This window comes from Lactuca serriola, chromosome 7 (assembly GCF_051521515.1).
Source record: "Lactuca serriola cultivar US96UC23 chromosome 7, Lser_US96UC23_V15, whole genome shotgun sequence".
Classification (NCBI taxonomy): Eukaryota; Viridiplantae; Streptophyta; class Magnoliopsida; order Asterales; family Asteraceae; genus Lactuca; species Lactuca serriola.
This window is the reverse complement of record NC_136414.1, coordinates 160,049,802-160,065,582: the sequence shown is the minus strand read 5'-3', so window position 1 is coordinate 160,065,582 and position 15,781 is coordinate 160,049,802. Positions and strand designations below refer to the sequence as shown.

General features: G+C 38.1%; 1 protein-coding gene across 1 annotated transcript; it reads right to left on the bottom strand.

Moving 5' to 3' along the window:
• Positions 1 to 8,325: 8,325 nt before the first annotated feature.
• LOC145064496 (uncharacterized) lies at positions 8,326 to 8,808 on the bottom strand. Its single transcript, XM_079011937.1, has one exon. It carries the CDS (start codon positions 8,806 to 8,808, stop codon positions 8,326 to 8,328), a length of 483 nt encoding a protein of 160 aa, XP_078868063.1.
• Between the last annotated feature and the right edge of the window lie 6,973 nt (positions 8,809 to 15,781).

Sequence of the window (15,781 nt, the reverse complement as noted above, 5' to 3'; positions counted from 1 at the left end):
GTTTAAGCGAACTAGGAATAAGGATTTATTTCTAGACTTAAACTTAGAATGATAAGCGATGATTGTGAGGAGTGTGTCTAATATATTTTAGGAAGTACACCTGAATAGACACAAGCACTAACTTAATTAGGGAAGATGCCTAAAATGTTTTTATGTGTTAAATGATTTTTGATGCTTTATGCTATCGTTTGATTGGATCTATGGTGTGTTGCCGACCAGATCTTGAAATTTTATGTGCTCAGGTTTCTAAACGTTTAATTACGATATTAGAACTGACATGTAACTTTTTGGAGTAATAAGGAGGAATACGCGTCTAATTCTTCCTCTATCTATATTCTCGTATGGATACACCAAACACTTGCTTTGGAGAATAGATTGTCATGATAAGGACTCATAGAGAATTGAGTAAATAGAGGTAATGAAAAGGCTTATGATAGTGAATGACACCTATCGGAAGATATCATGAGAGTGGTATCTTGCCTTTAGAATATGTCATGGAGTACGTTTAGAGGAGTACAGTATGTCCGAAGTACACCTTCGATTGGCAGGATGATGGAATGATTGGCGTAATTCATGAAGTTGACCCATCGTATGGCATTTCCACCGAGCTAAAGCAGAATTGATGATTGAAGATACGCATGGAAGAAGTCCTAGTAGAATCTAGGGAAAATATTGTGATTGTTTGGACACATTTTTATGTGTTAAAATTGTTTTTGTGATGATAACTTGGAAAACTGCGAGACAATACTTGGAATGAGTATGAGTAGGTGTGAAAGGTAGTAGAGGCCTATACTACCGGAAGCACATGACTCACGCTTGGATCAGGGAAAGTCACAAGGTTACCAAGAAGCTAGTAATTGATACCGTTTTATTCAAATATGTCGTTACCATCGTTTCGGTAATAACTAAGAGGATGATTGTTATTCCGACCCTAGTGGTCATATCGAATTGAGTCCGGCTACGATAAGTATGTTACGTGGTTCAGAGAACCAAGTTTGATGTAGCATCCGAATTAAGTCGGAAGATTGAAATAAAAGATAATCAAAGAAATCGGTAGAGGTATCGTGATAGTTGCTTGTAGCTAGAAATGCTACCTTTTTAAGATGTGATTTAGAACATGAAGGAAGGTATAGTCTGTTCTAGAATTTGACTCTAAGAGACTTGAGTCTAAGCTTTGCAATTTGCGATGATAGGTCATTAGAATATGACACATCGATCCATTGTAGTAATAGAAGAATCTTATCTTAAGTTTGTTAACAATAAGAAGGAGTCTCTGATAAAGAGCAAGTTTGTGACATGAAGGTCACGATTGAAAGTGTAACAACACATAGAGAACGGGTGTAAGATCTACCACCGCTTGTAGTCAAGAAGACCAGGAGTTAGATACGCATTCGAAGAAACATAGAAAGTTACGATTATTACCTAGGATGAAGAGATAACGTACGGAGTCATCATGTGAGCCCTGTTTCGTTGATGATTCCGGGACGTAATCATCTTAAGGGGGAGATAATTGTAACGGCCGCAGATCCGGGCTAGTCAATTTAGAGACAATAAGTGTCGAAAATGACTTTTCGGCAAAATATTATTCATAATAAATAGTCTTAACCAAGTTGTAAAATATGTCTCAAGGTTTCCGTACATATAAAGAACGCCGAAATCCGAGTTATAACGAAGAAGTTATGGCCCGTCGAAGCTTTACGGCAAAACTAGCACAACACCGCGAAACGTAAATATTAAATTTACGATGGAGCGACTTTTAGCCTTGGAAATCTAAATGAAACTTGTAGTATATGCTAAACCTAGAACATGCAAAAAAAAGAACACCCCAATATGACTTCGTGTGAGGAAGTTATGAATTTTCTATGATTCGTTTTAGCAGTGCACGACCCGAAACTCGAATTTTAGTTCAAGCGGTTTTTGGATTACGCGACCTAAATGAGAGTTGAAGATCTCATTAATAGGAACTCAACGGTAAAAATATAGACAAAAACGGAGTCCGTATGAAGGATTTATGAATTCTTCGCGATCATTTAATAGTCTAAACGCCTCCTACTGTTAAATTTGAGATCGATCGAGAATTAGCCGACGGAGTCTAAATGAAAGTTGTAGATCCTGATTTTACCTACGCGTTGAAAAAAATAACGTCAAAAATGGAGCTAGTATGCGAGAGTTATGATTTTTCTAAGTTTGAAGGCTGATACGCAATATGGGGTGACGTGGCACCACCAGAATTGGACATGTGGCACTAGCAGAAGGCTGCCACATGCCCCAAATCGGCGAGTAGGTCCTCCTTCTCGGCGAGTCCATCAGTAATTCAGCCTATAAATAGAGGTGTCGGGTTCCTCCATTTCCCACAGCTTTCCCCACTTTTTCTCTCTCTAAACTCTCTCTCTCTCTCTAAGCCCCCCTAACCCCCAAAGCCTAGGGTAACTCCCTAGCACGAGGCGGAAGCCCCAGAGCGCCCGATGGCTCCGAGAAAAGAGCCTTTCGGTTCGGGAATGCTGCTCCAGCGAAGCCCGGTTTTGCGAAAAACCCGCTGTAAGTGAGTTACACCTACACTATTTTTAATATAGCTTCTAATTAATTATAGTAATGTTGTTAGGACCTTATAATAAGTACTTGGGCTATTATTATGGGTTATATAAGTATCCTTTAATGCTTATATAATAGTAATAATAGCTAGATTATTAATTAGTCTCGGTGAATATTAGACTAAAGTCTAGTGGTAATGAAACTAGGTTTTGTCCGAGGAAAATTGTTTTAAGAGTAACGAAGTGTTGTCCGAGTACCGAGTCACCACCTTCCCAGGTGAGTGCATAGTTACTTTCATATTACACATAGATATGAATTATATAATCTAAATTACGTGCTATGTGTGCATATTGTCTGAATACTTGCTGTTTATGGTGGGTGAGAGATTTTTATACATGTTTTAAATGTTTTAAACTGTATACATATTTTATATCTACAAATATGTTGGGTAAAACATGGGTAGATGAAGGACGAGGGGTGAAAGCTGAAAATAGAGGAATATTGGTGGTATGGACCTAGTGCCCTAGAGGTGAACATCGGCAGCGATGGACCTAGTACCCTATAGATGACCACTGGCAGCTGCGCCACAACGTGTAGATGTTGTTGATCTACGATAAACATCCTAACAGCTACGCTTTAAGGATAATATCAGTAGCTGCGCCTAATAGAGCACATTATAACCTTGACAGTAGCGTCTAAAGGACAATACCGACAGAAGCGCCTCATATAGAATGTCACAACTATGGCAGGTGCGCCTAAGTGATAGAACTAGCAGCTGTGTCATTGACAACGATGGACTTCGTACCTATTCCTTAGGAAAATCCTTAGGAATGAATGAACGAAAAATAGCTGATTCTTAGGGTAGATCCTTAAGATTAAAGAAGATAATGGGGATGGGTAACTGGGTTAACTGTTTGATGATTAAACATAATAATTATATTATTGTGGGTTGAAAACCCTATGTACTCACCAGGTTTCCCAACCTGACCCACTCAGTTTATTTGTATCACAGGTGTCGATACGATGCTACTTTACACTGAGAGATTTAAAAGAGATATAGATCACTAGTGTAAATAAATGCAAGTTATGTTTATGCTTATGTTTCTGTATTGACGATGACATCCCAAATGTTTTAAATGAATAAAAAAAATACTTTTCTTCGGAAATGCTTTGATAATGTATTTATCATGTTTTACTGGGAACAAATTCCGCAACATTTTTATTAAAAGTGGTACTCTGATTTTTATAAAGCATAAACAAAATTGGCCTTTTCTGGCCATGAAAATAGGGATGTCATAGCATACCAAGCCCAAGGAGCCTGATGTAACCCAGGAGGTTGATCAACATATATTTCTTCTTTCACGGCTCCATATAGAAAGGCAGTCTTAACGTCAATCCGATAAACTGTGAATCCCATGCAGGAGGCATACGCCAGGAAGATACAGATAGTTTCAAGACGCGCTACAGGAGCATACACTTCAGTGTAGTGAACCCCATCAATTTGACGAAACCCACAAACGACCAGATGGTCTTCGTTTCACACAATCCCCCCATAATCATCTTGCTTGTTGCAGAACACCCAGTGCGTGTACAAAGACTTTTTGCCCTTTGGCAGCTCAACCAATTTCCAAGCCCCCAGTTTCACAAACTGATTAAGTTCCTCGTTCATTGCATCCACAAAACTAGGCTCAATCAGTGCCATTTCGATGATTTTTTGGCTCAATCTGAGAGATGAAGCAAGAGTAGAGATATGTGTTGACATCTGCACTCTCGCTACTCGTTTTGACTCTGTCGCCTAGTTGACCAATGTCGTTTTCGATCGGATGATCGCGTTGAAGTCTGGTGGGTATTTCATGGCTGATATCATTGAGGGTGATAGGATGGTTATTGATGTTGATAAGTCCGTTATTTGCTGATTTGTCCGCCTCAGATGATCTTCAACCGTGGGAAGTGCTTGCCACGTACTCATCTGCAATCGGCTCGGGAAACAAAAGTTCCATGAAAGTTTGAGTTGTAGCGGAAGTGTCTCTGGTCATGAACTCTCTTTCAATAGGAGTGAGTGGAGTGGCTTCACCATCAAGATTAATTATTTGAGTAGGAGAATCTGAAGAAGTACTTGGAACAGTTTCATCCACCCTAGGAGTCATAGAAGGCACCGAAGGTGGTCTGTACACAACATCATCCTCTTCATCTTCAATAACAACTTCGAACCTGATCAAGAACCTGACACATCTTCTGAAAACAAATTAAATGATTTAATTAAAGATGCTTCATCAAATAACTAATCAGGACTGACACAGGTGTCTGTCTCATTCTCCTCCAACCAGCGCATGGCGAAAGATTCAACAATCTGCTTGGTTTTCTTGTTGTAGACACGGTAAGCACTGCGCACAACATATCCCACGAAGTAACAGTCATCAGCCTTCGAGCTGAACTTGGGGTTGGACTCTAAGTGAAGGAGGGTACAAGGACATCCAAAAATTTGGAAGTGACCAACGGATGGCTTGTGATTATACATAATTTCATATGGGTCTTCATCTAGGTTTTGTTAATTATGACAAGATTATGGACGTTGCAGGCAGTGTTGATCGCCTCTACCCAAAAAAAAGACCGGAAGTTTAGAATCACATAGCATCGTCCTTGCGGCGTCCATTAGAGTACGATTGCGCCGTTCAGAAACACCATTTTGTTGAGGTGTGCGAACAACACTATACTGACGCATTCTACCCTTTTCGCCACAGAAATGATCCAGGAATGCGTTCTTGAATTCCGTGCCATTATCCGTTCTGAGCGCCTTCACTTCTCATTTGTTTAATTCTCAACCATCACCATGAACTTCTTGATCAGATCAACAATTCCGCTCTTGTTAGATAAGAAGTAAACCCAAGTGAACCTCAAGTAGTCATCTATCACAACCAAGCAATAGGAGCTCTTTTAGATGCTAAGAACGTTGACCGGACAAAATAAATCCATGTGCAACAATTGGAGAGCCTTGTTGATTGAGTTTACTAGCTTTGGAAAATGGGGCTTGCGATGATGTTTTCGTTGTTCACACGCCACACATTTTTCAAATGTAATAAAGTCTTTCAGAAGGAGGTCATGTACTATCTCGTTCTTGGCAAAACGATTCAGGTTCTTGGCGTTCGCATGACTGAGCCGATGGTGCCAAAGCATGTCATTGGTCTCAGAGACTTTAGAGAAGAGACATGTGACTTGCTCCGGATATTATGATTCACGTCTATGAGGTAAGCATTTCCATCTTGCTTTCATTTCACTAAGATCCAATCTTCGGAAATAATGATTCCAAACTTCAAAATAAGGCATTCTTTATCAGTGAAGTGAGTTGAGTAGCCTTTGTCGCAGATTTGAGAGACACTCAATAAGCTATGCTTTAACTCGGGAGCGTAGTTGACGTTCACAAAACTCAACACTCTATTTGTGACAGTTCTTCTTTGCATGATGTTTCTGCCTTCTCCTCCCGTGAAGGAAACATAACCCCCATTGAAGTTCTGAATGTCATACAATTAGGATATATCTCCTGTCATGTGCCTAGAACAACCACTGCCGACATACCAAGGTCTGACGACATTCCTCCATAGTTGTTCCTGCACAATGTGCGAGACTAATTAGATTTTGGAACCCAGGTCATAGAAACAATGGGTTTTCCCTTTTTAGCAGCAACAATTCGTTTTTCACTTTTAGATTTTGGTATATCACCAGATGCACAAGCAGAAGATGGAGATGATTGGACATTTAAATTCTTGGGCACCCATTAGTACTTAGGTTTAGAAACATTTACATGTGATTTTGAAACAATTTTCTTTTGTTTTGAACGTTTGGGTTTCCGTCTAATATTAGCCGAAGACCCACATGAAGACTTTGACGAACCCGAGCTTGGCTTAGCCGCGTTCGGCTTCGTGAAAGTACCTGTTGTATTTTCATGAAAAACCTGTTTATTCCTTTTAAGCTCAACCCGCTTCTTGTCATTATTTACATTCCAGTCATCATCACGAGAACGAGGTCTCGAGAATTTTCTCACGAGAGATCTTCCTCGGGACCCGTTCTCTCTTCTATGTGCATGAAAATGATCAAATGCCCGATTTGGACAATTGTGTGCGATGTGACCAGCAATTCCATAGTTAAAACATGTCTGCTCTTTATCATAAAACTGGTATCGCTCTTCTCTGTTTTATTATCCTTATTTACTCCTTTACTCTTCCCACACGTGCATGTGCAAGACTCAGGTGGTCTGACAGGTGTGAGTGGAGTGGATGTGCTTGTGATAGAAACATCAGATTTAGCAAATACATCACCATATTTATCAAAAACAACTAGATCAACAGAATTTGACATAGAGTCATCACAAATCAAAACATTAGTTTTAGAAATAAGTGTAGCTGTGTTTAAAATAGAAACATCAGACACACTCTTCTTTTGTATGCTTGCCACGGCTTAAAGATGAATCTGCATAGGAAGTCGAAATGTTAGTATCATTTTCCCTAACACTACTCTTCATCACGGGCACAACAGTTTTGCCATACACAATAAATTCTTCTCTGTCCATCTCTTCTTTGGTCAAAGGGACACAGTGTAATTCTGATTTAAAAGAGGAGGGACACACTCACATCCTAGACCTACTTGTTTCTTGTCTTTTCATCTCATTTGTTTCTCTATCATAGTATCAACTCTTTCACTAGACACATCAAACTTTTTAAAGTTAAAATCAGAATTTTTAAAATGAGTTTTTTATGTGTCGAGTTACTCAGTTATAGTGGCAAGTTGTTTCTTAATAAAATTGTAGTTCTCACACTTATTACTGTACTCTTCCTGCAATTTCCTAAAGTCCTTAGTCTTGGCCTCTAATTGTTCTTTTAATGGTTTTTGGCCCTTCCTAAGGTTATATCCCTCGTATTTTAGGTCCTCATTCTCTCTTCGCAGTAATTCAATCTATTTACGTAAAAATTTAATAGTATCAATACTAGTTTGAGAACAGGAATTTTGACTGACGTCATTCTTTTTCAGGTTCAGGGATAATGGACACTATGAAAGCAAATTGTAATTCCATCATCTCTGCTTCTGGATCTTCTTCAGCTTTCTCTTTAGGGATGTCACTAATCTGGGCCAAGTGAGCATTTTCAGGTCCAGAAATGTTTAGGGCCTGAATTTGATCCTCCTAGTCAAATGACTAAGCTACCAACGCTAGATTCGCAGTTTCGTTGTTGGTAGCAGCTCCACTATTGTTTCCCACCGCACCATCATCTTTTCATTATTCACTCTTCGATCAAGTTTCTGACAGTCATGAGCAAAATGACCAGGTTCGTGGCAGTTAAAACATCTCAGCTTTCCCTTGTTGAAACCAAGTTTATTCTCTGCATTCATTCCCCGGTTATTCTTTCCTATTTTCTTTGCAAATTGCTTGGCCTTGAACACTGCCATTGCGATCTGCCATGTGATGTCCATCTCCTCTACATCATCTGGGTGAATTTGATCTAAATTAGTGAAAGAAATATGTGGAGGCAATTCACCAGCCACAAAGGCATTGTAACAGTTCACCAACCCAGAAGCAAGAGCCATGTTCTCTTCGGCTTCATTGGGAGCAGAGGTAGGAGCAGGGGTTTTTGAGGAAGTCGTTGCATATGGATAAGGCATGGATGGTTGAATGACCTGACATGGTGTTTGTGGAACAACAAAGGCTTGATTTTGTGGAGAAGGTGCAGTAAAAGATGGAAAAGCATTGTTGGATGAAATCCCAAGGTTTGAAGTAGAATAAGAATTGACATGGTTGATTTCTCTTTATTTGTCATCAAGATCACATGCTTTGATGATTTCCATTTTTTCCGCAAGACATAGTCGATTGAAATCTTTTGTCTTTTTGATGACTAAGATATTCCCGTCCCATGATTTTGGAAGAGAGTTAAGTAGCTTCTTGTTGATTTCTGACCTTTGCACTGAAATTTTGGCTGAACTCATTTCATTGGTGAGTGTAATAAAACGTTGTAGTTGAGTCTCCAAAGTTTCTCCAAGAATGTGATTGAACATATTGAACTTCTGTCGAAGCATATGCTCACGACTTTGCTTCATATGCTCATTTGCTTCATATACTTCAATTAAAGCTTGCCACAAAGCTTTGGCTGAGTCATACTCACGGAAACCTTGTGCAATTTCTGGAGATAATGCCATTGTAAGTGTAGCCAGAGCCTTCTCTTGTTCTTTGATTTTCTCGAAATCTTCATCAGTGTAGTTCGCCATATCCTGAACTCTTAACAATGGCTCCATTTTCCAGAGTGGTAGTGATTCTCACTGGACCCTTCAGAATAGTTCGCCATATCCTGAAGTCCTTCATCTTGATGTACTTTTCCATTCGGTATTTCCATTTTGGGAATCCTTCTGTTGACAGAAGACGTGGGACTCTGATATTGGTTCCCATAATCGAGTCCAATTCCTGATGATCTGTTAAGTTTTGTTAATTCATTTTTTAATTTTTTTTAAATTGATTTAAAAAAGAAGACTTGAAATGAAAATGTGACCAAAAACTAAAAGAGGTTCTATAACAAGAGAGGTTCATGGCCACAAAGGGTTCACGACCATACATAGGAGATGACTCATAGTCAAAGAATGGTTCATGGTCCAATGAGATTTTCATGGTCAATGAGTGGTTCACGATCAAATGAATTTATCACGGTCAAATGAGAGGTTCACGGTCAATTGAGATGAGTGATTCACGACCGTAAACAATTCAACATATGAAACTGTAAACGCCCAGATTATGATGAAAACAGATGGTTTTGAGCTGATGAAACTGCAAACGCCCAGATTATGATGAAGATTACTCTAATCGTAAACACCACTTGAACAAGTTTGAGACTAGATTGGCTCTGATACTAATTATAACTCCCCAAATCTGGAACCAACTAGTGATCAAACACACAAACAAACAGTAATCAATAAGAATAAGAAGGAGTAGAAGTAAAGAATGATCCAACAATGCACACGTCTATTAGGCCGCAAACGTCAAGTACACTTGGATACACACATAAACACACGACTACAGTTCATCTGACACGTTTAACACCTATTTAAAGGGAGTAACCAACCACAAACACGTTCACGGCCATGAACACCCATACAACCGCAAACACACAACCATACACCCATACATTACATGTGCAAACCCTATCAAGACCTATACAAATTGATGGCTAGCTCAAACCAAAAAAATATGACCTAACATAGTGGGAACATAATTATTATGCTGGTAAGAATGTTATTGTTATGCTAGTGGGAGCATGATTATTATGTAAGATGTTGCAAGTTAGCAATGCTATTTATAGGAAACAAAGTTTTAAATTTGCAAATTTGTAGAATTTGGAAATTGTTTCGCTATAGGAACTTATATGGGAGAGGGTACTTATACTTCATTTCGAATCAAAAAGTTTAGATTGAAAATTTTAATATAACTTAGTCATGAATGTATATGAATGTCATGTTGAAATGTTTCAACGTTTGAAATTTTATATATGCAAATATTTTAGCAAGAGATTGGTCAAGTATAATGTCTTTATGTAAGACATTAGGAATCGTATCCCATATGCTTCAAGTATAAGATCAATTGCATATGCTATAATCTTCACCTGTTCTGATTTTTCCAAATGCCTAATACATTAAGGGGGAAAAAGGACTAAAAATGGATATGACTAAAGTTGTTAAACAATTACCAAGGATAATTTGAGGTTTACCAAAGATTGGTTGCTTGTGGACAGTTGGAAGTATATTATATTTTTGGAAGAACCATATTGACTTGTTTTAAATAGAGGTAAATCTTGTTTAGAATTCTTAGTCACATGGAATATGAAATATTTCATTACGGGAGTTAGATACTAAGATCTATGTGGGAGTTAGTAACTTTAGTGCAAGAAGGATGTTCAAGGAATGCTCTTTGAATGTGAGACTTCATTTCCATGGGATTATTTTGTAACAAATCCCCAATGGAATGTTATGTAAAATCATTGGCGAAGTCTCTGTGACTTTGGTACCTAGACATTACAAAAGGATCATTGCATGTAAGTTTAGACTCTAAAATATTCTAATAGCGGTAGCAATTTGGTATTCTTACACTTGTGATATGGATTTGGAATTATGAAATGAGCATCATTGGAAATGTGTTCAATTGATCTAATTCACTAAGAAAGGACCATACATAAACATAATGTGCATGATTGGAGCATGGCATGACTATTGTTTTAATTCAAGTATTAGGTTGATTGTTTGAAACATTATACAATGAATAAGGTCAAATTAATATGGTGATTAAATAGTAAGTATTTTATTTATATTCAAAATTTTTGAGACCATATTAGATTAGGTTATTCTTGTGTTTCACTTCGCATGTTTTACTTCCCAAATAATTCGATTATTCAAACATCCACAGTCGATCATACTTTTAGAAGTAAGTAGTGAATTAAGACTGCCATGAATCTGACGGTAGATTGTCTAAGTGCTTTGACATAGCAAATGTTTGCTGAAGTGTTCATGAGTACTCCTAAAATAGGAATTTAAGTATTGGATTGACCTACGCTCAAGTATTACTTCATGGATTTTATAACGAGTAATTTTGAGATGATAAAATCTTATATTATTGAAACGGAGAAATATGGGTTGTTGTTTATGAGTCGGTTGTGCATTGATAATACGCAAATTCATCAGTAACTTGACGTTATAAAACATATTGTTGTGTGTGATTTGATGAGCAAATTGTGCAAGCATAGGAGTCGAAGCTTATCCGTTCCTTTTACCCTAAATGGGATAAAAGTGATACATGTGGGCCCCTCGATGATTTAGTGATGGTACCCTAACCGCTTAGCCAAGCCTGGACTGATTTGATTTGTTCAATTAGTCAGTCATCATAAATCGGAAATAGGGAAACAAACCTTGGACAAAGAAAATGATTATAATCCATGTCTCGTGTCCAAACGATATCTTGTAGAATGGGGGAATACTTGATCACTTATCTAAAGGACGTTTCACTGATAAGATGAGAGTTCGACAATGGCTTTCAAAAGCTATGATTGCTAGTCAAATTTTGAATTCATATTTGCAATAATAGTTATGAGACTTATCCAAGTGGGAGACTGTTGGATTAGGTGTCCGAGCCCATAACTATAATTTGTATGTACTTGATTTGATAGTAGTATGGTCCTTTTGGGTTGCCTTCACTTGTGCAACTTAACAGGATAACTGGTGGAGAGAGAGTATAATTTATTATGTAAAATAATTTATTGGTACCCAAAATGATTTTATTAATATATTATAAGATTAATATATTGTTTGGAATCATATTATTAATTCGTAATTAATTAGAAATGAATTTAATATTAATTTTGGGATTAAAAGAACTGATTAATAATTGAAGGGACTGTTTTGCAAATCATTGATAGTCACAAAACTGGGCTATTGGACTCCTTAATTCAGAGTGGAAGAAATCCTATAGGGAGGCCCTATAGATTTCGTCAAAGGCCTTATAAGGAGGACTCCATGGGCTGCTTAGGCCTTAAGCAGGAATTAGGGTTTCCTCCAGAAACCTTAGCAGCCTACAGCTATATAAACCCTTTCATACACTAAGGAATTTCGGCGTGTGCTTGAAAGAAAGAAACCCTAGCCAATTTCCTTGTCTCTCCATCTCATCCTTTTCATTGGGTGTTTGTGACTCCATTAGAGGTGCACCACTTGGGGCACTAAGCTTTCAAGAGTCAAGGATCTTCAAAGGTGTTCTTGTTATTACTATATAAAAAGTGAGGTAATCAACTAACCCTATTTTATACATGAATTTTGAAAATTGTATGCTAGATCTAAGGTTATTGCTTTTGTGTTCAAATTTGTATGTTCAATAGAGAAAAAATTAGATCCAAAGAAATTAGGGTTGCATGATCACATACGAATGTGGATATACTGATAACCCAACTTTATACACATCCCATAGTTAGATGTCATGCGTTCAAGTGAGGTGCATAAACCATAACTCGTGTGAAAGAGGTAATTAGCTCTTTAAACCCTAGAGGGGATTAAGTACCCTTATTCGTAGGAGAGATAATCAATCTCTATTCTTAGGAGAATTATATTGTGAGTCGTTGGATGTTTCCAGTCGTGGGAATCTCAGTGGTCCTTTAGGTATCAGGATCCTTGAATGTTCACCTGTTAAATATCCTTGGAAGTCAAGATCCTTAAGCGTCAGGATCCTTATAGATCAGGATCCTTGAGTGTCAGGATCCCTACGCGTCAGGATCCTTTATTCCTTACATGCAAAAAACTCTAGATAAGGGTGAGCCTTATGTTGGCTAATGCCCCTCCAATGCTTAAATTAGTAATGGCGTTTGAAGGAAATAAATATTAACGAAAGATAAAGGGCGAATAGTGCGTGCACCTTAAGTGTATCGGGAAATAACTGACCTTACCTACATAAAAAAGGGTTTGAGATGTATCGTATTCCAGGATCTTGGTAAGATATTTCCATCCAAGGTGGCCAACCAATATGCCCCCTTTCATGCTTCAGCGTCTATGAGAGATGTCCCTTCCCATTTCGGTTCCAATTTACCTGTACTAGAATCCTTGGTACTTTGGAATGTTTTTATTAGTACCAATTCTCCTACTTGAAATCTTCTGACTCTTATGTTTTTGTTGTATACTTTGGTGATCCTCTATTCATGAGCGGTAATAAATCTCTTGGAAAGATCCCTAAGTTCATCTATAGTGTCGAGATCCTTGGACATGATCCTATTGTTGTCCTCTTGGTTTTGAAGTAGGTATCTTGCTGTATGGATCACCACTTCAGTGGGGATCATTGCTTCCGTTCCAAACACTAATGAGTATGGGGTTTGGCCCGTATCTACCTTGGAAGTCGTTCTATCTGCCTATAATACGAAAGGAAGTTCTTCTACCCATCTTCCTTTCTTCTTATCCAACCTTTTTTTTCAAGTTGCTTACTATGATTTTGTTGCTGGATTTTGCTTGGCCGTTGGCTTGAGGGTGGATGGGAATAGACATCACCATCCTGATTCCCCAACTTGTGAAAAAGTCCCTCGTCCTTTTGCTTATGAATTGGGACCCGTTGTCGCATATAATTTCCACAGAGATCTAGAACCTGGTCAAGATGTTACATTTGATGAAGAAGACAACCTCTTTGTCGCTTACCTGTACGTAGGCTTCGTCTTCTATCCACTTTGAGAAATAATCAATCATCAATAGCATGAAGAAATTTCCTCCGGGGGCTACCAACAATTTACCTACTATACCAATTCCCAATTTCATAAATGGCCAAGGGGAAATGATAGGATGTAGATGTTCTGCTGGTTGGTGCAGGATGTTGCTTTGTCTTTGACAAGTGTTGCATTTCTGGGCATGAAGGAAGGAATATTTCTTCATGGTTGGCCAGTAATATCTCGTCTTAATACTTTGGAGCATAAAGATCTGCCCCTAGTATGGTTTTGATAGTCTGGTTCGTGAATATCTTTTGGGAGATATGCGACTTCGTGAGTTTCCAGGCATTTGAGGTATGGTCCTGCCACAAATTTTTTTACATCTTACCTTGGATTGTTACAAACATTGAGATACTTGTTCATAATGCTCTCTTTCTTTTTTCTTTTCCTTAGGGATCGTTCCATTTTGGAGGGATTCCATGATGGGTTGGATCCAAGATTCTGAAGTAAGAGACAGACCCTGAATGTTGGGATCCTGATGTTGGATCTTCAAGTCAGGATCTTTGATTGCGGCAACGTCGGTAGTTTCCTTGTGATCATCGGGATCTTTCAGTCCCTTGGTGGGATCCTCGATTGTCGGGATCAATATGTGGGTTATGGGGATCTTGGTTTCCAACGGGATTCTTAAGGTGGGTCGTAGATTGGCTAAAGCATCTGATTCAACATTGTCTTTTCTAGGAACCCAGTTTAGGCTAAATGTTTTGAATTATGAGGATAGATTTTTGAAGAATTGGAGATATAGGGCTAGCTTGTCTCCTTTCACTACATAGGATCCATTAAAATGGTTAGTTAGTAGTAAAGATTCGACGAATATTTGAAGATCCTTAGCTAACTGTAGTCCCATGATCAACGCCTCGTATTCTACTTCATTGTTGGTTGCATTGAACTCACAACTGATTGCTTAGGGTTGGGTGTAACCCTATGGCGATTTTAGTATGATCCCCAAGCCATTTCTTCTTTGGTTCAATGCTCCATCTATGAATAGCATCCATCTTCCCATGTTTTCCTCTTCTAGAACATGTTTGTCTTTCGTTTCAACTTTAGCTCTTGAATCATCACTAAAGTCAGCCACAAAATTTTCTAATGCTTAGGACTTTATGGCAGATCTTGGTTCGTACTTTATGTCATACATGCTTAACTTCACTTACCATTTAACCATTCTTTCTTACATTTCTTGTTTTCTCATAACATTCTTAATTGGATAGTTAGTGCTTACATTCATACGATGCGTTTCAAAATAATGCCTTAATTTAGTCGAAGTTGTTATCAATGCAAGTATAAGCTTTGCAAGATGAGAGTACTGGGTCTCAGGTTCCAGGAGACTTTTACTTACGTAGTATATGGGATGTTGATCCCCATCAACATCTTTGTCTAGTACAACGCTTACCATATTTGAGGATACTAAGAGGTAAAGAAGGGGTGGTTCCCTATCTAGTGGTTTTAACTGTAGGGATGGTGAGCTTAAATATTTTTTAAGCTCTTGGAAAGCATCTTCATGATCCTGGGTCCACTCGAATCATTTGTTCTTCTTTAAGATGTCGTAGAAAGGCTTGCATCTTTATGATGTCACACCCGCAAACCAGACGGTGGAAACGTCCGGGGGTGGAGGACTTCATTTATAGTATCACAACACATGCATCATAGTAATCAAAGTACAAACAACCATTGTATTTAAAAGTATAAGTATTTACATGTGTTCAATCATTGTATATTGAAACCAAAATAGTTATACAAAAGAAGAAGATATGACTCATAATGGCTCCATCTTCTCAAAAAGCTCGGGGAGTACCTTTTATTATTTCCGTGAGAATACAAGTAATTTGAAAAGAGGGTATCAAAAATAAGTTGAGTGAGTACATAAGTCTTTATGTTTGAAAGGGTGTCTTTGTATCTTGAATATGAAAACTTTTCTAGAAAATCCCATATTTTCTGTTGTATATGAAAAGTTGTTTTATTCCCATAAAACCGTTCTATTTTGTAAACCAATGTTCTGTATTTGT

Bases quoted from the DNA above. Each gene is read 5' to 3' on its own strand.
- LOC145064496 (XM_079011937.1), bottom strand. From the start codon at position 8,808: ATGGAGCCATTGTTAAGAGTTCAGGATATGGCGAACTACACTGATGAA.